General features: G+C 37.8%; 2 protein-coding genes across 3 annotated transcripts in view; one reads left to right on the top strand and one right to left on the bottom strand.

Annotated features, from left to right (window-relative positions):
• Nlg3 (Neuroligin 3) overlaps positions 1 to 27,206 on the bottom strand; it is a 199,656-nt gene that overhangs the window by 170,464 nt on the left and 1,986 nt on the right. The window lies entirely within an intron of this gene.
• On the top strand, positions 18,744 to 20,039 carry LOC135709474 (uncharacterized). The gene has a single exon (XM_065231841.1). The coding sequence runs from the start codon at positions 18,744 to 18,746 to the stop codon at positions 20,037 to 20,039; it is 1,296 nt and encodes a 431-aa protein (XP_065087913.1).

Raw genomic sequence — 27,206 nt, 5'->3', positions numbered from 1 at the left:
TGGATTGCTGCAACTACCGCGCGATAACACTGCTGAGCGCCGCCTACAAGGTACTCTCCCAAATTCTATGCCGCCGCCTATCAACATTTGCAAGAGAGTTCGTGGGATTCATGGATGCCCGTGCTACCACGGACCAAATTTTCGCGATTCAGCAGGTTCTGCAGAAATGCCGCGAATACAACGTGCCCACAGATCATTTGTTAATCGATTTCAAATCCGCATACGACACAATCGATCGAGATCAGCTATGGCAGATTATGCACGAGTTCGGATTTCCGGATAAACTGACGCGATTGGTCAAGGCGACGATCGATCGAGTGATGTGCGTTGTTCGAGTGTCGGGGACACTCTCGAGTCCCTTTGAATCTCGAAGGGGGTTACGGCAAGATGATGGACTTTCGTGTCTGCTATTCAACATCGCGTTAGAAGGTGTGATCAGAAAAGCAGGGATAGACACGAGTGGCACGATCTTCAGGAAGTCCATCCAGCTTCTTGGCTTCGTCGATGACATTGACATCATGGCACGGAACTTTGAGACGATGGCGGAAACGTACATCAGACTGAAGGCTGAAGCTAGGCGGATTGGACTTGCCATCAACGCATCAAAGACAAAATACATGAAAGGAAGAGGTTCTAGGGAAGACAATGAAGTTGACTGTCTACAAGACGCTGATTAGACCGGTGGTCCTCTACGGCCACGAGACCTGGACTATGCTCGTGGAGGACCAACGCGCCTTTGGTGTTTTCGAACGGAAGGTGTTGCGTACCATCTACGGTGGAATGCAGATGGATCACGGAACGTGGAGGAGGCGAATGAACCACGAATTGCACCAGCTGCTGGTAGAACCATCCATCGTCCACATTGCAAAAATTGGGCGACTACGGTAGGCTGGGCACGTCGTAAGAATGTCGCACGACGACCCAGTGAAAATGGTTCTAGAAAGCGACCCAACAGGAACAAGAAGAAGAGGCGCGCAGTGGGCAAGGTGGATCGACCAAGTAGAAGGCGACTTGCGGACCCTTCGCAGACTACGAGGCTGACGAAGTGTGGCCATGGATCGAGTAGAGTGGAGACGACTTCTTCGGACAGCAGAGGACAACAAGGCCTTAGTCTGATTGGTAAGGTAAGTCCTATATGCACATTAACCTATAAGCGCCAGTCCATGTAACGTCAAAAACAGCTGACACATTTAGAGAGCGTTTATCTCACCAAAAGACACGAGTCTGGATGTTGGCCTGTGAAAAATATGAAATTTTATGTTTAGTGGTAATCTAGTTGATACGTTGCATAAGCTGCCTTTGTTTTGTGCAATATACGAGCAAAATGTACATATGAGTAAAATAGTTAATTTTGAGCTTAATCTAGTTTGATGAATCAGTTCTAAGCTTTATGAAGGAATATTATTTCTCCAAACATTTCAACTTATGTCCCAATATAAATTTTTAATCAAAAGCGTGAGCTCGTGTTACATCCGAATGAGCTGAAATTTACAGAGAGTGATTTTCTCACCTTATGGCTCAAATCTAGGGGTTGGTCTGTTGAATAAAGATATAAATTTGGGCCAGTCGACTATCAAGTACATAGCTGTCAGTGGCTCTGTCAGCGGATCTGCCCTTTGAAAAATTGAGTATTTATCCAATCCCCCCCCCCCCCCCTCCCACTTTTCGTGGCTGTCCTTCGACTACGCTGATTTTCTATGGGTGACTAGTTTATAGATGACACTAATAACATACACACAATCAGCTCAATCGGTTGGAAAACTGTGGGTGATCGCCACCAGCCTTAACACCATAATCCTTGAAGCAACGATAACCTCAATAATCCAAACGGGTTACGTTGAGACATGAAAATACACTAACAAAAACTAAGCGAGAAAAATGTCATGTTTAGATAATTTAGAAATTGGTAAAGTTTAATAATCTATGGAAAGGCTGGTTTTTGTTTTGTTTGATGAAACCCCTGATTTGGGCATTGAATTCAAAGTTAAACCAGTGATTTCGGTTTAATGTATACTATTCGCAAAAGATAATCAACTCGCACGTAATGTCAGACTCTTCCTCGCTAAAAGTGCGTGCATCGTTTACTTATTCTCGAGTAGACCTACGTTTTCTTTTGATGATGCCAAATGCGAAAAAACAACGACGACGATGACGGGCGAATAACTCAATTTGTTCGTACATAAATCGCTTTATTTGTCCTACTCCATTCTTCAGCGTGCTGAGCTGACTGATGATGGCGTTGTTTTGATATCGCAATGATGGGCCACAGGTTCCAGGCTTACGTTTCAAGATGGAAGGTGATTGATGCATAGGATTTCAGGTTAGGTTGTTGTCTTGTTACCGTGAATTCGAAAATATCATGATTCGAGGTACAAAGTGATGGCTGGTTTGAAGCGGTTTGTGGCATATATGACAGATTGAGGTAGGTAGGTGGGTTGGTAATCCATTAAATCTGTTCTCAGATGGATTACCTCGTCGTCAAGTTTTGAAAGACTTACGAGACGGGGGTTGGTTAGGGCTGGTTAACCACAGGGTGGTGTCAAACTCTTCTCGTAATTGAACCATGTTAAGCTGTCAAATTGAACCGCTCTTATTTAAGCTGTAAAACTCTGAACGGAAATGCTGATCACTTTAAGGTAAATATATTTTCTGAAAAGTTTTCAATTCAATTTTTAATCTTGACATGCATTGATCAACGTCAAGGTTTTCAATATTCCCGGGAATAAACTTTCCGGCAATCGGGAAATGAAAACGAAGGATCGCAGAATGAAGAAAGAATGAGAAAAAATACTTAAAAATATAAGAAACGATGATTTGTTGTGTTAAAAAATCTGGTGCTTACATTTTGCTATCAATCTTTTTAACCCTTCTCATTTTTAGCCTTAAAGCACTGTTTATTTTGTTTTTTTAATGCATTGGGAAGATTTAAATATTAAAAAAACAGCATTTAATTTTTGGTTGGATTTGTAAAATATCTTTTAGTACCAATAATTGCGGAAAGGGAGAATGTACGTTCACTTTCAGTATACATTATTTGGAAAGTTTTTAAATCATCGAGTGGTTGCTTAATATTATGTGTCAGTTTCCCATTTCAGACAGATTAATTGTTATGCCTATTATTGAATTGAAGATCTGTTAAATGTTCGACAGAAATCTTATTAATTTCAGACCGCTGTCAACCAAAGAGGGCTGGTCATCATACTGGTTTTATATAGGAAAACAAACGATCATACTTGTTGTTATGTTCAGATATTGTATTCTGTTAAATAAATACAATCAACATATCACGTCAATGATTGTTTTAATGAATTTCTACCACATCAAATATAGTTGTTGAATAATTTTAAATTTCCCGGCATCGGGGCTACAGTCCATAACATTTATCGTAAGAAACATATACAATCATTGTGCGGTCATATTGTTCACGTTCGTTCAATCTTAGAGTACACTGCTGTCGTTTGGTGCTCGTACCCAGGCATGGAAAATCATTTACATTCATTTCGTGAATTTGTTTACATTCTGCCTGCAGCTTTCTTCATAAACAGAAATCCGTGTAAGAATGTCTCAAAAGAAATATCTCATAAGAGATACAGATTTGAATTATTCCTAAAAGTTGTAGTTAATATCAAAACATACAAAAGCACGAAATGATATATTATTTTCCATGTCTGCTCGTACCATGCATGTTGGATAACCAGAATTCGGAGTGTGCAGAAGAAGTTTGATCATTACACGGTCCGTCATCTGCCCTGGCGAGATTAGACTTACTTGCCAACTTACGTTGGTCGCTGTCGCCTGCTTGGAATGGACACCTTGGACCGACGAAAATGCAACACGTAAGCTGTGTTTGCTGCTAGGATCATTACCAGCATTGATTCCTATGAATTACTTCGGCTGCTCTTATTTTACGCACCTGAGAGAGTGATTAGAACAGGCCTGCCCAAGCTTTTTGAACCACGGGCCAAATGATAGAATTCATATCAGCTAGCGGCCTAGGAATTTCCATTACACATTGGAACCGGTTTTTACGCGGTATGTTTTTAAATATGCAAATCTGCTTTATTTAGGAGAGCTATTGATGACAAATAACCTTATCCGGATTTTTCTCATTATTCATTCTCAACCTCCATACCGCAACTCCCCAAACAATTAAGTTTTATGCAATACCTTGCGTCTCCATGAGGACCTTTTTCACAAAAATTGTTTTATCCTTAAAGTAACACCGTATGTCCACGTTAATTTCAGCACATACATTAGTAGGCCAAACAGCTGCTCAATGCTCGTCTGTGCACCAGTGCGGTTACTGTAAGACTTAGTTTCACTCTTTGGAGGGCTTTGCCAATAATATCCTACAATAGTGAATAATTTTGTTCAGCAAAGCTTTGTATTTATTACAATTAATAGTCAATTCACGGTCAAGCTTCATAAATTGTAAATGTTTATTATATTATACCTGCATTTTAAAACAATGATTCAAACGTCAATTTATCGAATCTGCATGCAAACTTACACCACAGTACAGTTTCGAAGCATATTATTGATCAATTTTAGACCAAGCCTTCTTCTTCTTCTTCGTCTTCAACGTCGCATTTCAAGCTTATTGCTTATCGCATATTAGCTTAATGCATGCTCTTAACTTATTGTGCTAGATGCACTCCCGCAGTTATTAATAGAGATCTTTCGATACCTGTACTATTTTTGCAATAGTATAATTGTGTGACAAGTACATACAATCATACTCTATACCCAGGGAAGTCGGGAATTCTTCCAACCTGAAAAATTCCTAGGCTGGACCGGGAATCGAACCTAGCCACCAGCATGGTCTAGCTCTATAACTGCACCTTTTCCGACTCAGTTAATGGAGGCTCGTATCCCCTAAGGCCTTTAATATCCATGCTACCTTCTTTATGCGTGATCCATTATTCAATCACAAAACCTTCTGCTGGTTAATTTTTATAAAATCCTGTAAACCTTTTGGGTAAAGCCATCCGATTATTTTAATATCCATTCAGAAGCAAACTTTTTTCTCAAGCGGAAGTTATAGTATTTCGTTATTCATCGACTTTGCATAGAGACAACCAGAATATAACAAAGAAAAGTTTCCTGCCAGTAAAGCGTTGCCGAAAGGTTCTTGTCGGCAGAAATTGCAATAAATTCACAATATTGACCTACCAAATCTGTACAAAGCCTTATTTATGCATACAGCCACCTGAACCTTTACAATATTCATTGCACAGTTTGTGCTCGGTTTCAGTTAATTGACGGGGAGGATAACGGGGAAAAAATGTGAAAATTTATGTTAGGCTAAGTAGAAACCATTCATCCATTCACGGGGCAAACATCTGTTCCTGCTTTCGAGCGACTAGTGGATCCAACGCTGACCCAAGACATCCATTCAAGCCGGCGTTGTAGCAGGATGAGAAGCCTTGAAATAAATTATTAACAGATCCTTATTGGGCCGGAAAATATTTATCTCGTCTTATGCCTTCTGTTATGCAGCCAAGAAGGCTACCTGAATGTTTGCATTAGTGAAGTATAAAATATTCCGCAGAGAAAATGATAACTCCGTGATTCGTAAAAACATCATAAAACCATCGACCCAGTTTCCTGCAAGGCTCCTTCTCTCAAGGAGAGCTTCCTCGAATAACGATACGGGTTGTGTATTTATAAATAAAATCCGAAACGCACATATACCTCGCTGCTTTTCCAGCTAGCAAACCTGATACAAAATTTAACGGAACTCAGGTAGCAAAGAGAGCATCCTGCAGGATGGGAAAAAGTTTTCCTTTCTTCTTTCAATGTATGGAGCTACATACAAACAAGACAACGCAAGAGTAAGATTACGAGACGAGTAAAAGGTTCCATTTTATTACATTTCGATATCGTGAAGATGTTTCGGAGGGTCGGGGCTTTCCTTCCAATATTAAAATATAATCTGGCACTTTTCGCATTCATACTTCCGTAGGATCAATACCTTCGTGTCCTTGTGCAGTAAATTTTTACTTCTCTTGTTTGCTGAGAGGTTTTTAACAGGTTTTTATTCGATTTTTCTAACAAATCTCTAAGCAGTGCTGATTCTCGCACGTAGGCGGTTTCCAAGAGGAAGAAAACAATCAGTCCCCATCATAACATCCTGTGTACCGTGCGAGACCGAAATCCGCGCGCCTCAATCAAAATGTATACACTTTGTGTGAAGCGTAAGAATTTTAAATCATTTTTCAGGTGGGTGATTTCTGTTTCGCATGGTATTTCTTGGCCAGTGTCGTTGCTGGCGTTTTGGCGAAAATATGAAATTACTGAAATTTTGACATACTTAATGAACAAGGTGTAAATCCCAAACATTTTATTTGGAGGTTGAATGTGCAATTTAGTTAAATCAACCAAATTAAACTACATATGGGTCATTCCGCGCCAAGCTTCGGAGGCACGTGAAATTGACCTTTTCCTATTTGAACCAAATTTGGAAGAGATGTTTATTTTATGAATCCAAATGTTTGTGCCGATCGAAGTATGTATTTGAGTTTAAAAACTTCAAGCAGAATTTTCTCAGAATTGCAAATTCCTAATTTTTTGAAATTTTAGCCATTTTGTGGAACGAATATATTTTTGAGAACTGTTCTTATGTTTTTACTCGCTAAGACTTGACGAACTTGAAAATATTTTAATATTTTATTTGATATTCTACCAAAATGCAACAATTTTTCACAGGTAAATGCTTATGATAAATAAAATTAATGTTTATCGTTGAATTGGTGATGTTTATAATGTAATTTTGATCAAGATAATATTAAGTTGAGAACTTAATAAGGAAATACCTCCCAAGTAACATTTTAAGTTTTATGAAATACTACAAAGCAAGTATTAAACAACATTCATAAAACCCTGGTGAAGGCAATTCCGTCATTAATGCATCCATAAAAACCTCATTAAGACTAGAATATGTCTAGTTGGCCCACCCTGGATTAGGTTCTGAAGGGTGTATTCTCGAAACTCTTCAAGATTGATTTACTGCAAAAGGTTGTATGACGAACGCATTGAGAACCATGTGGCAGCTACAATAAAAGCTATTTAGCAACAATAAAAACCCTTTCCGAGTCATTTCCCCATGCCGCTTGCTAAATCCACTAGAAAAGCATCAATCAAGATAGAAAAGGATTTATGAATCCGAGCTTATCAAAATAATTAAAATAGAAACTGATGGTATAAAAATCTTGTTGAATATCCAAATTTATTACAATAGTTCTCATTAAATGGCCTAGTTTTAAGTGCCTTATTAAATGTTGTGTGAAATTTACGTGAAAACATAAAAAAAAAGTCTGCCCTCGTAAAACGTCGATTGACTTATTATTTTACATTGAAAAAAAAAGTCTTCAGATCGAGCTTGACGAACATTTTTTTTTATGATTTTCGCATTTAAATGTTTGCTCATTGCTAAATTTACCAAAATATAGTTATATCCAAGAAAATATAGATTGGAAATCGAAGATTGTAAAAATAAGCTAACTAATTGTAACATGGCAGTGGCATAAACATTGATTTTCATGGGTCATTTGTGAAAAAGTTGTTTTGCTTTCTAAAAAATCCTTATCAAATTCATAAGGTTTAAAAATGGCTTTTATGAAGAAAACTTGCAGGCTGAATTGTATTTATCCAAAGCCATTTTGCTTGATCCTAACCCGTTCAGATTTATGGCAGCTTTTATGGAGGCAAAATTGCCTGCAAAAAGTTAAACGTCAAAGGATGTCTTTCGATAGTTGCGCTGTAGAATCCAGGTTTCTTCCAGGCGTTTTTCTTCCGATGGATTGTGAGCAGTTACTCAGGTAATTTGCGATACTGTTTTATAACATTTCGCATTTAAAACAACTGGAAGCGCAATCGTTCCCGAAAAAGATCGGCAAACATACTTTTGAACATAAAAACCAATAAATGTTCCATTAAAATATTGGAAAACGTTCCATAAAAAACATCCAAATGATCCATAAAACTTCGGAGAAAATCCTTAAAAAAGTGTGAATGATCCATGAAAAATATCAATATGATCCATATTTAATGTAAAATTTAGCAACTCAATTGTAAAAATGTACCGCTAAATTTCTAAGGAATGAGCATTGAAATTGTACGAATTACCCATAAACATATTGCAATTGATCCATAATACATTCAGCAGTGAACCTTAAACTAAAGAAAGTGATCCATAGAAAATCATGTTTGCGCACTTAAAAATATAGCCATGTTCGTATTAATGAAAGCAACTTCCTCCGAGCAGTCTCGTTTTGGACAGCTTGAAGCTGAAATGGGTTTTATTAAAATAATATAAAATCAAAACCAATCTTAATGCTTATAATAAAACCTATTTCAGCTTCAAGCTGTCCAAAACGAGACTGCTCTAAGGAAGTTGCTTTCATTAATCCGAACATTCTTTAAGAACAACATCGGATATAACCTCAAAATGTCAGAGGGATCAACACCACCGTTGAGTGAAGAACAGAACAGCGATAGAAACTGTACGCTTTGTGAAGGCCATGACCACGTAGATGATATGGTCCAGTGTGATGTCTGCGATTTCTGGACCCATTATAGTTGTGCTGGTAAAACAACAGCTGTAAAGGAGGTTCCGTAGACGTTCTCTAAGTGCACAAATAAGCTGAAGGTGGCAAAAGGAACCAAGAAGTCTGTCCCAAAGAAACCACCTAGCAGAAATAATAGAGCGAGGAGTGATGCCGCAACCGAATCTGGAAAAGGAAGTACCAATGAGGTCAGCCTGGAAGAATCCCTAGACCAGTTGCTGCAGGAGAAAAGCGCAAATAAGAAAGCGCTGGAGGAAGAGAAATTCCTCCATGAAAAGCGATAGGAGGTTGAGCGGGAGATTTTCAAACCGAGAGTTATCTTCCGTCACTCTTTCAACAAAGATGTGGCTAGATTTAGCATTTAGGGATTCAATTATTATTTTAGTTAAGCACGCAAACGATGTAGAATGAGCTACTTACTAGTTACTTAGGGTAAATCATGTATATAGCGTTTAGGAACAAATTGTAGGATACCAGATTTTAGGATCAAATTGTAGTATCTAGATTAAGCAATTCCTCTTTTTTTCTCGTTCATACTCCGACCTATCTCTGGTTTGGTGGTTTGGCGGTACAGGGTTATCCCGATATTCCGAACAGTCATGATCCATAAATTAGACGTATATTATTCACGTTTTGAACACTGTATTATTAATTTTGATCTATAAACCATGAAAAATTGCTCCATTACTGCTTAACTACTTAGATTTACTGTCCTGCCGTGTTTTTAGATAGATGTGCGGAGCGATGGTCAAGCGTCTAGAATTAGCTTCCAAAAGAAGCTTCTATAATAATCTTCTTAAGAAAAAATGAAAAATAAATGTTAATTTTATGGATCATACCTAGGGTAGGTGTTCCAGTTGTTGGTAGACGTGCTTATTTTGGTGTGTTCCAATTATAGTCTATATCGAGGGGAGCGACACATCCAAATCTCAATTCTAGATGCTCAACATATCTACCACTAGCGAATCAATCTTCGAAAAAAATTTTTCATTTCTCACATCTACTTGCATCGCACCTCATCTTTTTACAGGAAATCTTCAGAATCGTCATCAATCTTCTTTCTGTCTACTCAGCGTGCGCGCAGCTAGCCGAAACAAAACACAATTTTTCCTGCATCGTAGCTAGAGTTGCTCCCCTCGGTCTGTATACATATGTTTTTTATTTTGATCAATAAACCTTGGAAAATTGCTACATTACTGCGTAGCTACTCAGGTTTACTATTCTGCCCGTGTTTTTTTTTGTCAGAAGAGCAGAACGATGAGCGAGCGACTAGAATAAGCTTCTAAGTTTCTAAATGAAGCTTCCATAGGAAGCTTCTTAAGAATATTATTATAGAACCTTCTTTTGGAAGCTATAGATGCTTGTCCGTCGCTTTGCACATCTACCCTAAATACACGGGCAGGACAGTAAATATAAGTAGATAAGCAGTGGAGCAATTTTTCAAGGTTTATGGATCAAAATTTTTTAAAAATAGTGTCCTAAACATGAATAATATACGTCTAATTTATGGATCATGCCTATACTTTTAAGTGTGCAAACTTGATTTTTTTATGGATCACTTTCTTTAGTTTAAGGTTCATTGCTGAATGTTTTATGGATCAATTGTAATATGTTTAAGGGTAATTCGTACAATTCCAATGCTCATTATTTAGAAATTTAGTGGTACATTTTTACAATTGTGTTGCTAAATTTCACATAAAATATTGATAATATTAATATTTTTTATGGATCATCCACACTTTTTTAGGGATTTTATCCGATGTTTTATGGATCATTTGGATGTTTTTAATGGAACATTTTTCAATATTTTATGGATCGTTTTATCAATTCTAAAGGTGCAAACTTAGGGCTGCCAAAAAGATCCCCTTCTTCTAGATGGCTATAGAAGTCCACCATCCAACGATGCAGGGATGTACGCTTGAATGAAATTTTCGAAGAGTTGATTCTTTTGCCGAATAAAATCGATGCTATGGATCGGAAACACGCTAATCTCCGCTAACTAACAGTTTGAGTGATTTGCTATCGGTTGTTATTTCGATTGTCATCTATTCGCAAGATCTGGTATGTTTTTTAAACTTTCGACAATGTTTTATGAATTCGAGGGCCACGCTCACTTTACTCTTCTCCGTCAGATGGTCAGTCGTTGATGGTGTGCTGGTTCTTGTAAAGAAGTAAATTTTGCTTAAATCGACTTGAATTTTTCATTCTACTACGTCTATCCTTTGAGATTTCGTTGTCATAAATTTTGCTTTTATTAACTATGAGGAACCATCGTTTAAGCTCAATTTGTAAACAGAGTAATTGGTGAGTTTATGATGCACTTTAAAAATCCTTAATAGCAACAATAAATGCTTTTTGCCCTAATGCAAAACCAAATTTATCTAACAACCGAAGAGATTAGCAAGGCGGAGCATGCTGTCATACGGTGTGTACAACGTGAGGAGTTTGCGCAAGAATGGATGGCATTAACCAAGAACGAACCGGTAGCAAGAAGTTCACCACTTCGTTGGTTCAATCCACAGTTGTCAAGGAACAACTTGATCCGAGTAGGTGGACGGCTTGGACATTCCGTAGAAGCTGAAGACACCAAACACCCTGTTGTACTTCCAGCAAGGCATCCGTTGACCAGATTACTTTCCATCATAACCATCATAAACTTCTACACGCAGGACAACAGCTTCTCTTAGCAACCGTTCGGCAACGCTACTGGCCATTGGAAGGTCGCAACGTAGCACGTGAAGTAGTACATGATTGCTTACGGTGCTTCAGAACCAAGCCCAAAACCGTTGAACAGTTCATGGGAGAACTACCACCATCCCGTGTCACTGTAGCTCGGCCATTTTCCAAGACAGGAATCGATTACTTTGGACCCGTCTACTTTCGACCTGGTCCTCGTAGGATAGCAGTGAAGGCGTACGTTGCACTTACGTTGTACGAACTTACCTTTCGACGGATCGATTTCTGCAGGCATTTCGAAGGTTCATTGCCAGAAGAGGACGTTGTACTGACGTCTATTCCAATAACGGGACCAACTTCGTAGGAGCCCGTAACCAACTTCAACATTTGTTCGAACTTCTCAAGAGCAAGGATCATAAGAACGAAATAGTGAAGGCATGTAACTTGGAAGGGATAACCTGGTATTTCAATCCACCTAGTGAGCCACATTTCGGTGGCTTCTGGGAAGCGGCCGTCAGATCTGCAAAGATTCATTTGCTGAAAGTTTTAGGCAAAACCGTTGTGTCATTCGAGCATCTTAGCACGTTACTAGTGCAGGTCGAATCATGCCTGAACTCGAGAACTCTAACACCCATGTCAGATGATCTGAATGATTTAGAACCCTTGACTCCCAGACATTTCCTTACCGGTGCACCGTTGCAACAATTACCAGATCTGGACTTCACAGATATTCCCATGAACAGGTTACATTACTGGCAGCTAATTCAACAGAAATTGCAAGGCCGGGTCAAACGTTGGAAACCTCCTGTACCGATATTCATAGGAAAACTGGTGATCATCAAAGAGGAAAATACAACACCACTATGTTGGAAAATAGCCCGTATTCATGATATCCATCCAGGAAAAGACGGCGTAGTACGAGTCGTAACGTGGAAGACTACCACTGGATTCCTGAAGAGGCCTGGTGAAAAGATTTGCCCTTTGCCAGTATCGCGTCAGCTAGCTGAAACTGGCATACAGAGTGGATCATCATGCCATCATGTGTTCGAAGAGGTAGTTTTTTTTCTTTAATTTCAGAAATTCGGAATTTCAGGAGGGGGTAGAATGTTGAGGAGCAATACAAAAAAATAATCACAACCGTGCGTTCAACATCAAACTCCACAACCGAATCCTGCATGGGACTGTGGAACGTGTTGTACTGTCACCGTCTGGAAGATTGAAGTGTAAACACGATTCCACCACTACAACAGACTAAGAGAAGACCATGTAAAATTAATTGCATATGCACTTTTGTGATAGGTCAAGAACCAAGAAGGCATAGAATTAGGTTTCATTTTTAATTATTAGATACAAAAGGGCCAGCTCGATGAGCAGACGGTCACCGGACCAGTTTTTAATTTTGTAATAGATGTAGTTAGTTGTAATAAATGTTCAATGTTTAGTGTAGTGATTCTAAATAAAGTGTTTAAATGTACAGACTATTAATGTAACAAAAATAAACTGTAATTGTGTTGTGTGCTGAATTGGATCCCATTACTCACTGCATAAGGAAGAAATTTCTGCGCCCAATCTAATTTCAACCAAGAAACCAATCCTGGAAGGAAGAACCAGTTCCGAGGTAAAACAGTATATTATTGACCAAGGCATGACGCATTGACGCATCCTTTAAATTCAATAAATATGTACAGTTAATTTTAGTGGCATAATTGTTTCTCATCTATCGCTTTAAATCATGAAATTACTTTAAATACGTTAAAAGCTTTGTTTAACTACTTTATTTTATTACAACAGCACTATTTTAAATTGAAAATAACGAATAATTAGTTATAAGTGCGACCAATTGCGTCAATATGAGGGTTGTACTGTCTGAAAAGGGTTTTCATTACATTTCTATATATATGTTACATCTTTTGCTCAAGTATGTGGTTATGTGTCAAAAATTTTAGACTTAAATTACCAACATGGCTTCAAAACTTAAACCCGACCTAGAATTCTTTTTAAAATATCAAATTAGCTTTTCAATTTTATCAACAACGTGAAAATGACAACCAAAACTAATCATAATCATGAAACTGGTGGGTCATGGTTGGTCAGCCTATAGATTGAGAAACGCTGCAATGGCTTCTCAAAAATTATAAGCATTTGTTTTAAATCTTGCTTTTTTGACAAAACATCGTTGTTTAACTTCCATGCTTGTGTGTTTGCCAAAATATTGCAAGTTACTCTATTTTTCCCATGATTCTGCAACTGATGCGCATTTTGTATCAAAATAAGTCACCATTTTCTTTTATTTTTCTCACTACAGTTTGAGGTGAACGGTTATCGTCTCAGTGTACCAATCTCACTTGTATCCTGTTTCTTACCGATTAAACATGTTATTCAGTTACAAACAGAACTTTTTCAGTAGATAAACGACCTTTAAAATGTGTTTGAGCTAAATTAAACCACGCTTTGTCAACAAAGGTGCATGTTTCGATCAAATGTATTATCATCGTACAAAAGCATTTTAGCGCCCCTTCCTATTTTTAATCATATTCAGTAGTTGTGATGCAGGTTTTGAAAAGCTGGACAGACTGGCTTCATTTTGTAATTCACTTTGTTTTCCTGGAACCAACTCTAGATTTTCCATGGAAGCTCCTTGAGAATGAAAACGACATTGCCATCCATAGCTGATTTTCACTTGCATTCCAGTAGCTTACACATCGCTTTGATGCATTTGTTCTGGATATTATTCGGCTGCGAATCGACGAATCGAATCACTGCATCACCCAAGTCATCGAGCATAAGTGAAGCTGACATCACACTGTTTTTCCACACATCAAATATTTGACTCGTTAAGTTTTGCCAAATAATGTTATTTGTCATATTTGTTTGCCTAAGCCAATATTTGATCAAATATTACAAAATGGTTGACCAGCTATTTGTCAAGATATTCGTTGACGTATAATATTGTTTGCAGTTTTTTTCCTTGATTTGTTTTCCGTTGATCTTGTTTTCCGTGCTGAGCACCAATGCTACCGACGCCAGGGAGGCAGCTCCCACACCTGGACCCTACCTATCGACCTATCAACTCATGAGCCGGGGACCAACGGCTTTACTTCCCCGAAGGAAGGCGTGATCAGAGATGTTATGCCTCAGAACATCCCGGCGGCGCCGACTGGGATTGAACCCAGGCCTGCTGGGGTGAGAGGCAATCACGCTTACCACTACACCACCAGCGCCGCTATTGTTTGCAGTTGACTGAGTTTATTTATTTGGCCATGGTTTTGATATTTAATTGCTGATTGTATTTGGTTCAATTTAATGTGTGCCATGAAAACGAATTTTGCTTATCTGTGGTTTCATCCAAGATTAGAGATCATATACTCCATATCAGATTGGAAGATCATAGAACAATCATGAGTTCATTCAGGGTCCACAGGAATCAGTTCTGAAACAAATTTTCTGAAGAAAAACTTTCATGTAACAAGCGAATATTGCTTATCTCAGGTTTCTTCGAGAGTCATATTATCATTTTGAAATCTCATATCAGCTCCTTCACAACCAGCTCTGAACCATATTTACAGAAATAATGGATTCATATGATGTGACGATGCGTAAAAAAAATTTAAATGCGAGGCTAATTTAAAATAAGGGTCTTGCGCGGTGAACCATAGATCTGGGTCTAGTTGCCCGATTTGTGTTCCTCATACACTGTTCGATGAGTAATTATCTTTTATATAGACACTCTTCACGTGGAACGTGGTTAGCTGGCTACCCTGAGGCTCTAGTAGCCAACAAAGGTCATACAAAGTTCCTTCAAAATGTCTAACCGGCGGCTTTATCTATTGTTGAAAACACCAAAAACGCAAGGCTTTATCTAAGGGTTATAAAATGAGAAAACCATGCTGCTGCTGGTCGAAAGAGAGGTATATGCATGCGTTTTGCTTCGAGTATCCTACAAATGCTTAACCAAACTATTGGCTCCGTAAAGCTAACGCGATTGAGCCTTCCAAATAAACGAACTAGTTAAAAAAATGCTTAACCAGAGGGTCATGCAGTTCAAAGTGGAGGATGTTATCATTGAGGATGTTAATCCATGTTAATCATGGGAAGCTTCGGGTTCTATGAAGTTCCTTCAATCCCAGTAAAGTTAAAGAAACTATCCGAGAAGTCCCATGAATTCCTCTCACCTCGATTTGTTTGCATCGAGTAAATCCATTTCTCCAATTTATTTGTTCTGAAACAGATTTCAGGGGAACCGGTTCGGGATCTGGGAGGGACCCTAAATAACAGCTCGATTTATCATATAAAATTCGTGTGAAATATTATGCTTTTCAATCAAAAATACATTTGAAAAGATGTGTCAAATTACATAAATCGATCACAGCAAGAGATGCGGTGTTGTTTGCTACTCAATAATTTCAATCAATAAATTATTTGGCTGTTTTCAGCAAACATGTTTTACAAAACATAAAAAGGCCATCACACTATTTGAGAAGTGACAAATAAATTGAATGACAAATACAAACTTAATATTTCGTCAAATACATATATTTGGTTAAATATGTTTGTAAAAATTTGTCAAACAGTATGATGTCAGCATAAGCAGCTGACGAATGCTTGATGGCAAAATGTACTACATTCATGTCACAGACAGAAGAGGAAGTGCAAACAAATCACTGAATCAAAAAGTGCTTCATTTCTCTGCTCAATAAGCGATGTGTGGTGGTAACGGTCCATCCGAAAATTTTCTTCGATCAAAACAACTATATCGACGTCCTTGGTGCCAGATTGATGGGTAGCATAATTAGCACGAGAAATTTCTATTTTTTTTTTAATTGGAATAACCCACTTATATGGCCGAAAGTTGTTTTTCTGCTGTTATTTTGTATTATAAGATCCAACATAAATTGTAATATTGAAATACCTTAACAACATTTACTAAACTCAAATTGCGATCATTGAGACAGATTGATACTAAAAAACACAAAATATATTTAATTTATTGTATTTGCCATCACTTTTTCGTGTACGTACACAAATTTGTTGTGTGAGTGTTTCTCATGGCGGTAAGCTCCATCTCGGAATAACTTTAAATACCGACTATGTTTGAATGATCTGCCAAATGTTTGCTTAGAGTCGTGTTGATTAACTCTGATGTCGACGTCAAAGCAGTATGATATTCTTGATCAGGATTGAATGCGAGGATAACACCGGTTAGAGCTTACCACCATCAGTGACTCCTTTTTTCAAAAGGGTCTAGTAGATAAATATTCTTACAGGGCGTATCATGTTTCTAATTGCAATACATTAATGGAGCTTTTATGACAACTGATTCAATGGATGATTATTCAATTTTACACGTTTCATGTACCACAATAGTCAAACCCAAATAATAAATAGCATAAAAATGAAGGATAGTGGCTGAAATTTACGACAAATGTTGTGCTTTATAATTAACAACAAACTTAAATCAGGCCAATTAAAGTTTTGCCTACACGGTAAGAAAAAATACTCAAAATTAAGTTAAAAAAAAACGTTGGGTTCTATCATTTGAGGTCCGCCGTTGAGTGAATCAGAAAAGCGGCGTTGGTTAAAATTTACTCAACTATTGAGTAATAATAAATGAACTCAAATATAAGTTTATTTTCATTGAGGTTGCTTTTATGCGCCTTCAACCATTTCATTTTCACAAGCGTTGATAGAAGAGTGGTCAACACACAGGCCCCGTAATCTCAACGTCCATGGTTCGGTTCCAGTCTGCTCCGTTTTATTATTTTTTTGTCAACTTGGTAAACGTGGATTCATGATCAGGATTACTCAAAATTGAGTTTTCTTCTTTAACTTAATTTTACCTAGCCCCACGGAAGCCACGTGATGAGTGAAAGGAACTCAAATTTGGGTACTTTTTTCTTACCGTGTAGGCCCTTTTGGTTAATCAGTGCGCTCCTGTCACAGCCGTAAAAAGGCAGTGAGATTCATCTTAGGTTTGGTAGATTGCACAGTCTTGTTTTTACTGACCCATATTCCGTAAACAAATTCTGCTACGTCATATAATTGACATACGGAGGAGCCGTGCGTAGGACAGAGGAAGTTTCAAAACTGCCACACATTTTGCTAGCCACAGCTGTTGCTTGCTAATCTATCATCCGCTAGCCTTAGTGCAGACGAAAATTAACGTGAATCGATTGCTGTTTTATCATGATAAGGAATAAATTTTTATTTACTTATTGTGAAAACTAAAAACAACTGTTCTTTATTTGGCAGATACGTTTCACGAAGGAGGATGTCCAGGAACCAATGGAGGTGGAGGAACAGGAGGTGCTGGATCAAATAACAAGGGCGGTGTGCTCGGATGTAGAACCGCTGGATTTATCATTTCAGTGCTCAGGTACGAAAAACAGTGATTCTTCGATCGATAGAACAAATACTTGCGGGCAAATATTGCAACTTATTGTTTAAATTTTTTGTTGAAGATGTTTGCCCGAAAAAGAACTTTTAGGTGTAAGGAGTCTTTTTAACGCAAACAAAAATTATCAAAAAATGCCGTGTACTTTTTTCCTGAAAAGCATTAAGTTTTTCCTATTAATTTGTCTCATACGCCAATTTGATTGGAAGTCACTTTTTCGTTCTATGATTTTTTATTATTGATTTGCTTAAATTGTATCTTATTGTAAATTAACCGCTGCTGCGATGAACATCATCATATTTTTTTTTTTTCTTTTTTCGCACATAAACTAATACAACAGCAACACTGAGTAGTCCAATATATGCCATGGTTGGTCCAACGACAACACCTGTCTTGAGAGCAGCCGTCTGTTCGAGTAAATCCCGGAAGTCGAAACAACAGCCGTACACTGAATCTTTGCTTCTTGTCGCGCTTACTGACAAACGAAGCCACAAGGCTTCAATATATTCTGCGGCAAAGCAATGCGGAATACTCCAGTATCGTCTAAGCAAAGAGTATAAGCATAAAGGCACAAGAGGACCATATACAGTGTTTTCCACACAAGAAGAAAAAGATATTGTCAGATGGCTGCAAACCATGGAAAGGAAAAGATTTCCTTTAACGCAGAGCTGTTTGAAGTACAAAATTCAAAGCTACTTAAAGTCCTTTCCTCGATCAACTCCGTTCAATGACAACATTCCCGGTAATTGATTTTTCATAAGAAACCCATTATTTAGATGTGCTGAAATGTTGTTGTTTACATTACAGGAAAAACATGGTTCAAACTGTTCGTGAACCGTCACCCTGAGCTGAGCATAAGGACTCCTGAGTATGTGACGGCGGCAAGCTCCAAAGTTTCGGAGAAAGATATAAGGAACTGGTTCCGGTCGGTCTATAATTACCTCGAAGACAATAAATTGACGGACATATTGAATGACCCGACGAGGATCCTCAACGGAGATGAGACTGGATTTAGCCTCAACCCAGTGCCAAATCAAGTAATCGGAACAGCAGGAAATAAAAACGTTTCGTTTGTAGAAACAACGTGCAGTAAACTTAACGTTACAGTTATGTTTTCGTTTTCTGCCGATGGGTTTGTAATTCCGCCTGATGTCATTCTACCCCGAAAACGATTCAGCCGCGATGTACTTCGATCATTCCCCGGTGATTGGGGATTGGGCTCATCTGAAAATGGATGGATGAATACCCATAATTTTATCATGTACATCAAAAAGATTTTTCACCCTACACTGATTAAGAGAGGAACGAAGTTCCCGATTATCTTTTTCGTTGATGGACACAGTTCTCACATTGCGCTGGAGGCTGCGGATACATGTTATCAATTGGGGATTATATTGATCGCCCTGTATCCAAATGCAACCAGGATACTTCAGCCAGCAGATGTCGCCATCTTTAGGCCACACAAAATCAATTGGGGCAAAACACTTGATGCTTGGCGATCAAATCACATCTCAGAAAAGATGACACTGGTCACTTTTGGGCCATTGCTCGAGAAAACTATGGCTGAGTCTTTCAAGAAATTAACGATCATTAATGGGTTTTCTGCATGTGGGTTGGTCCCTTATAATCCTGACGCAGTGAACTTTTCTAAGTGCATAGCAAAAAGCACTGAAAATCAAGAAGTTAATTTGATCAACGGTGGCGAAGATTTTGCAACGAAGGATTCTGATTCAAAATTTCCAACAGCAGATGACAGTTCAACAGAGGAGAGTCACTTTTTGTGTACCGAAACCGTAAGCTCTCACGGGAAGTATATGGAGACCCAGATAGCATCATCATGCCCATCGAACTGGAAGGCGACTTTAGAAACCCATGTTTTAGTTCCACAGGATGTTATAAATCAGGCAGTGGAAATGCTGGGGCAGTCAAAAATTAGTCTTTATCTTTCAGAGGAATCAGGAAACATGCCTCAAGAGGACAAAGTGCTGTCCTATATTTATGAGCACATTTTGAGTTTGAGCAAATCAGATGATAGATTCTCACTCGCCACCATCGATGCATTCAAAGATGCGACTGATACTTACCATGAAACCACTGACGAACCTGTAGTCACTTCAGAAATCGTTGAAGAAGGATCATGCATGGAGACAAGCACCGAAAGTAACCAAATCATTGTTGACAAAGTAGCTGGTATTGAGATGGCTTCGGATACGATTGTATTGAACGATACGACTGATACTTACAATGAAAGCTTTGAGAATTCCGTATTTACGTCGGATATCATTGATGAAGGATTATATATGCTAAATAACACTGAAAATGACCAAACTATTGTCAACAAAGCATCGGGGAATATGATTGATTTGGAAACCATTGGTATGTATATTCATCAATTTTTCAGCTAAACAAGTTGTTCTAATCCTGATCAAATTTTTCATGCAGCATACCAACTATTTGGCAGCAAAATCTATAATCAAGCTGATGAATTAGGAGCCGATTTATTAACATCCTCGCTGGAAAGTAAGTTTATATATGGGAAACTACACAAAACTTTAATGCCAAAGATCCCTAAATTAAATGTATAATTCAAGTATAAATTATCACGCCCACGCTCGCCCACGTAAACTAACAACGTAATACCTGTAATTTCTGAAAAACTAACACCAACATTAGGGCCATGCCCTTCAGTAAAAGTGTGGACGTCTTACACCACGAAGTTCCAATCGAATTATCAAAATCCGTCTCAATCGAACTACACTATGACACAAAAGACCGGAATGTCAGTAAATTGAAAATGTTATATGTAGCTCGAGAAAATAATCAAATTGACGTAAATACTAAAGTAGTTATGTCCTATATGACGGTGGTTTACGCTTACATAAATTGATGTTTGAAGGTATGGATAACCAAATTACTTAAGTTGATTTGACTATTTACTCGAGCCATGTTCGATTGGAAGGGTGAAGTATATCCATCCTGTGAAAGTGTATGTTTGTGTAGGCGAGCTTGTAATTTAGATAAATTGACGTTTGAAGCTAAACTAAGTTTGACTATTCATACATGAATTTCAATTGTCAGGGCTTAAAGTCTCCTTAATAGAGATATAAAAAATCAATTATAAAATGAATCAAATATTTACTATGAAGGATTTAAAACTTTTCCGTATTGTTATTTACAGGTGATATGCTGAGATGCGTTAGTCCTATGGCTGGAACACTAACGAATTTCTTACAATGCCCGAAAACACCATCACGTGCATCATTCCATCGCAACTATAAACAAAAATCCTACGCTGTGTTGACAGCCGCAGAACGTCTGAGGGAATTGGAATTGGCTGAAAATATGAAAAAAAAAAGCTGCGAGGCAACGGATTGAAAAGTCAGAGATTCGGTACAGGAAGAAACTACTGATTGAAGAAGAGAAGAGAAAAAGGCAGCAACTTGCATTGAAAAGAAAAGCAGACAGAGAAGAAGCCAAGCTACAGAAGAAGGAGGCAAGGAAAATTAAATTGGAACAAAAATTAAAAGAAAATGAGACTAAAAAGATCAGAAAACCACGCAAAATGCGTGCTGATATCGTGAAAGGAATCGAACATGTCAGAGATATAAAAGAAACATACGAAGAAGCCCTAATTACAGCACAACAGTTGATAATCTAATGATTCAGAATTATAATCTCTAAATAAATAAATTGTTATCGTCGAAATTTTCATTTGTTTTTATTTATTACCCAACTACCTAAATCTCTCAATTTGGCATAAATTGTTACACATGATGCGTCAGCTTATGAGGTCTGTAGTTGTTTCAATCTCTTGCCATCGTCTTGTCGAAATCCCTTACATGAGTCAATTTATTCAATAGAGTCTAATAGTATTCACTTACTTAAGGGGCTGGTCGCAAATTATAGTGTAACGTAACGACCCGTAACCCCCACGTGAAATAATATTACACGTGACATTATTGTGCACCGCCTCCCTCTCTCTCATCAATGTGTAACACTCTTCTTATGGAGTTACGGGTCAGTGAGTTACGGCATAGTTTGTGAACAGCTCATAAGTACTTGATGGACACTACTTCGTTGAATCTACCGTGGGAATAAATTGTTTCCATTGGATTCGTTCTACACGTTAACTCGCAAAAACTCAAAATTGAGTCGAACATGCTCATTTCAGCGGGAAATATGGCTACTCAAACGTGAGTAGGAGCACTTTTACTCACTTTTGAGTAAACGACGTTCTCACGCAAAGTGAGTCAAAACCACTCTGTGATCAGAGTTGGTTGGAAATGCTAACATGAAGCTTTAGTGTGATGATTTATTAGCTAGAGAATGATCTTTAGAAGAGGGTAGGTGGATAGTTCCGTTAGAGTACGGCAGTATGAAAATTGAATAGAAGTTGAAAATGAGCGAAGGGCCATTAAAGCGACAGTTTACAAGATAGACGCACATTTTTGCCTAGCCCGTACGATGTACGCGGGGACTTGAAGTATGTCTCCAAGTCCACAGGCCCTTCGCTCATTTTCAACTTCTATTCAATTTTCATACTGCCGTACTCTAACGGAACTATCCACCTACCCTCTTCTAAAGATCATTCTCTAGCTAATAAATCATCACACTAAAGCTTCATGTTAGCATTTCCAACCAACTCTGAAAATCGTTAACTTCGCGTATGAAGTAACATAAAAAAACACTTTGAATGTAACACTCTGTGATATTTTCAGACGGGAAGTTTTTTTTTTTTTTTTTTTTTAATGGAAATTGCCTGCTCCAGATTCATTTAACTGGAGCTGAAGACGACTGAAAACCGTCTCCGCATGCAATTCCTACTTAGCTTAATACATTTCGGCCGGTGTTTTACTACAATTTTTCCGTTTCTCAGAGCGTTTTCTCCGACACGGCTGCCATTTTTTTCTAAGTCCCGGAATTGAATGAATGAGTAGCTTTCACTCAGTGTGACATTTCTCGTTTACTCATATTTTTACAGATTAATGCATCAGCCGAAATTGAGTACGGTACCCGGTGAGTAAGCTGAAGAAGCGTGTATGTCGATCGCTCTTAGTTACCCTGAACGTTAAGCTCCGATACCTGAACCCTACATATCGACCCATCAACTCATGAACCGGGGACCAACGGCTTTACTTTCCTTCCGAAGGAAGTTGTGATCAGAGATGTTATGCCTCAGAACATCCCGGTGGCGCCGACTGGGATTGAACCCAGGCTTGCTGGGGTGAAAGGTAATTACGCTTACCACTACACCACCGGCACCGCTATTTTTTTTATCAACTTTTGGGAAAAACGTTGGCTGGATGATGGCTATCTTCGCAAGTCGTGTTTCCTGCATACGTGCTCAGCCACCGTAGCTACCAATGTCACTCATTGACTTACTCAAATCGGGCTTTTTCGCTGGAGCTCTGCTTCCGCTATCATTGTGTTCGGGCCTTAAAGCTGATGAATGAGCAGAATGTACGAAAACATGTTTCTGTACAAACTAGAAGCTTTTCTTTATCAAAATATAAACTGGAGTCGGTTTTTATGGGATCATACGTGCCGTGTAAAAACTCCGGGATAATTCCAGAAATTCCTTTAAAAAACGTGTAAACTCTGAAAACCATATAAATTATAAAATCCACGTAGTATAAACCTGGGAAAACAAAAACAATATTGCTTAAAAAGCGTTTCTCATTAAACCTAGCTGAGCAAATAAAGACAGATGTGTTAATTCCGGAATCCGCGTAAAAAACAGTAAATGTATGTTATATCATGTAAACACATTTTTTCCATGTCAATGGACTTCCAATGGACTAAATTAAAACCAAATCGTATAATCTAAAATAATTTTTAATAAAATTAAGTTATCAATCTAAAAAATAAAGTAAAAAAAATGTATAGTTTTCATTTTCATTTATATCCGGCATTCCTTCGAATCCAAAATAGACCTTTTGAAAAAAACGATTGTCGGCTGAGAGATTTTTACACGGATGACATTTCTGATGACGTTATGCACTAATACGCGTACACTGCGTTTGTAAACATTAATGTAGTTTTTGGTGTGGACGAAGAAAATGTTTGTAGGACGGATTTAAAACGCATAGGACGAAATTGGAAAAAGTAGGCAGTGAATTAATTGCTATAAAATACAGAAATTTATAACTTTTTAATGGAATTAAATGGTACTCATCAAATGGTAAGTAAATTTAGAGTCGTCTTTAATAGATACATTCCTTTTTTTGTAACAATCCGTTCAAAAAAGACACGTTATGAACGGGATGTTCTTAATAGGACGGAAATTAGATCAAAAACCCTAACTGTATTTGTCATAACGAGAGCTACGTTTACTGCGATAGCATAAAATCGCTGATGAGAAGCAGACAATGCGATGCAGGATTCGTTGCGTATATCCGAATTATTGACTTTTGATTTTTTCACCAATCTTTTTTCATTTCTTCCAATCTCCTTTTCTTCTCCATCGCCTCGCGTGCCGTAAGATCCGCCTTATGTTCATTTTGGATTCCGACTTTAGGGCTCTGGTCTCCAGGGCCACCACGTCCATTTTTACCACCTCCTTATGCTATTCCTTGATTACTTCCTCGTTATGATTGTTGCTGTCCAAAGTGCTTATAGCCGCTACACTAACGTATGTACTGCTCTGATTTTTTACTTTGTCCCTGTTCATCCTTTCGTTTTCCTTCTTCCGGTTGCTTGCAGACCTTCTGTTTGAGAGAAGAAATTCATTCGCTGGTCCTCCACCCAGGCATGGAAAATCGTTTACATTCATTTCATGCATTCATTTACATTCATTTGACATTAACTTTTTTATTACCAGAATTCCATAAATTGATGCATGTATGTTTTAATATTAGCTATAACTTATGGGAACAACTCAAATCTTTATCTTTTATAAATTATGAACCAGAGCGAATAGGAAGCACCATTGTTTTCCAGTGAATGTAAATTTCATTCACTGATAAACAATAACAAGTTCTGCCCACTCTAGTTCGTCATGCTTAAAAGATACAGATTTGAGTCTTTGACAAAAGTTATAGTTGATATCAAAACCTACAAACGTTATCTACATTATTTTACATAATTCTGATGATGAAAAAAGTTAGATGTAAATGAATGTAAATGAATGTAAATGAATGTAAATGCCTCTACCTAACAAAGAAAGCATTTATCTTTATTCGCGAATAGAATATTTTCCTCTTCCGATTGAGGAAATGAAGCGATTCTTCTTTCCCAAGACCATGTAAATACCTCTTACACTTGTATGCATATTCAGGCCCAACTCTGGTGGAAATTTTTCCTGGATGAAACGCTTCACTTTCGCGCATTTCCTAGTACCAACGTAAGATCCTTATCGCTTATTAGCTCCGGTGGCAAATCGTACACACGAAAATATTAAACATGGTCCCCGCATCAAGGTATAAGGCATCCTTGCTGCAGATACAATGATTTTCCTTCGCAATGCGATATGTGGCGATCATTGTCAACAGCATATGCGTCCAATAATTTCATGAAAGATGCAATTTTGCCCATCGTAGAACTCGCTGAGCCATTTGGATAAGCAAAATACAAAGTGTGTTTTATTTCGCACATATTGAAATTATTGCTTAAAACGAACGGCGATGGCAAAAAGTTCTGACCGACTGCAAGGAAAGAATAAAGCGCACACAAAAAATACCATAACCTAGTGAACAACTATCAATAGAGCGAACGACAGCAAACACTTTTAAATCATTGTGGAAACGAACTTGGAAAGTTCGTTTTGTACACTCTTCCGCTACGAGCTACGAATGGACTGAAAATCATCAAAATCTGTAAGAGAAAGCTATGAACCTTGATCGAGGGATCCTGTGTATGATATTAGTTTGATTCCAAATGCTTGCAGTTTTGATTTTTTTAAGTTTTTCAACACCGGTCCATCTTTTGCCCCACCTTACTTGCTGTTCAAAGCGTTTTCTTTTCGATACACACTATTTTTTTTATTCTTGATTTGTTTACCGTCGATCTTGTTTTCCGTGCTGAGCACCAATGCTACCGATGCCAGGGAGGCAGCTCCCACACCTGGACCCTGCATATCGACCCATCAACTCATGAACCGGGGACCAACGGCTTTACTTCCCTTCCGAAGGAAGGCGTAATGATTAGAGATGTTATGCCTCAGAACATCCCGCCGGCTCCGACTGGGGTTGAACCCAGGCCTGCTGGGGTGAGAGGCAATCACGCTTACCACTACACCAACGGCGCCGATTTCCGATACACACTAGTACGTAGGTTTTTCAATATTCCCGGAGTATTAAATAATTATGCATAGTTGAGATATATGTATATATGTATCGAGTACTATCATGTATTAAATAATTATGAATGGTATCATTTTGATTTTAGTATGTTCCGTGTTATGAAAACATTGAATTTCACTTACAAATTGTAAATAAATCATAAACATTTTTGATATTTTATTTTTTGTAAATACCAGATTACATTATTTTAGTACCACCCTACAAGTAAAAATACATAGTTTGGGTAAATTTTATCACCAAAAATCAGTTTAGCATACCAAAGCTACCTTAATCAATCAATTTCAACATTTAAATGAAATGTCGGGATCGCTTATAAATATTTATTTTAAAACTAGTAGATTTTATTACAAAATTACCCAAACCTGTGAATTTCACCATCGAAAGGCATGAAAAAGACATTTTCGATTATTTTCTACTTGAGGGCAATTGTTGCAATAAATTAATCAGCTTATCTAAAAAAGGCTCAACCAAGAGCAAATTTTCATTATGTCGTAAGTAACATTCGCACCAATCCGAGAAAAATAAAGTTTTGTTTTGATGACCGAAAAGTTATTCCTATTTCCAATTAAACACATATAATCTCATAGTGATAGCAATGTTTAACGTAGTAAGCAGGGTTTTTATCATACAAATGCAAATCGCTAGCTTTCATGCTAAAAAAATACTGGTTTTTGAGTCAAAAGTTATTATACGTCATTTGGTGGCCCCTATTGTTACTTAAGCCAAAGTGTATTTACCAGGATATTCGGGAGAATTATCAATTACGTCTCCTTACTTGCAGCCCATTCATCATTTTAGGACCACCGAAATCATCTTAGCAACAAACAGTTCGATTAATTCACTTTAATAATGAGAAAGCGAAACGACGAACGTACACTTTTCACGGGTTTCTCAGCGCTGTTACTTAAGACAAACGGCATCTCCATAGAAATTGGGTGACTTAAGTAACATCGAAAACTATTTTGATCGGAAGGTGATTACGTTAAAAAGCAATTTGACTGGTAAATAAATTTAAAAATGGGAGGTGATCCTATATTCGGACAGTATATAGTGTAATAGCAGGAGAATCGATTGACACTGATAGCTCGACTTTGTTTACCTTTGTTACTTTCGACGTAATGAAAATTTGCTCTTGCAATGATCATTAAGAAAACTGACATTGCAAATATCTTTATATTCTCTTTCTTCTTTTTTGATCCTTATAAAAAACAGAAAAATCACTTAAATGGGGGACCAGTTATTGGCCATTAATTTGGTTGTTTTTGTTGAATC

Source organism: Ochlerotatus camptorhynchus, unplaced genomic scaffold (genome assembly GCF_037179485.1).
Source record: "Ochlerotatus camptorhynchus isolate MF236.1 unplaced genomic scaffold, CSIRO-AGI_Acam_v1.1 ptg000035l, whole genome shotgun sequence".
Classification (NCBI taxonomy): domain Eukaryota; kingdom Metazoa; phylum Arthropoda; class Insecta; order Diptera; family Culicidae; genus Ochlerotatus; species Ochlerotatus camptorhynchus.
The sequence above is the reverse complement of the archived record's forward strand: the minus strand, read 5'-3'. Positions and strand labels throughout refer to the sequence as shown.

What these genes read in the sequence shown, in the direction of transcription:
- LOC135709474 (XM_065231841.1), top strand. Translation starts at nt 18,744, where the DNA reads ATGTTTTCGTTTTCTGCCGATGGGTTTGTAATTCCGCCTGATGTCATT.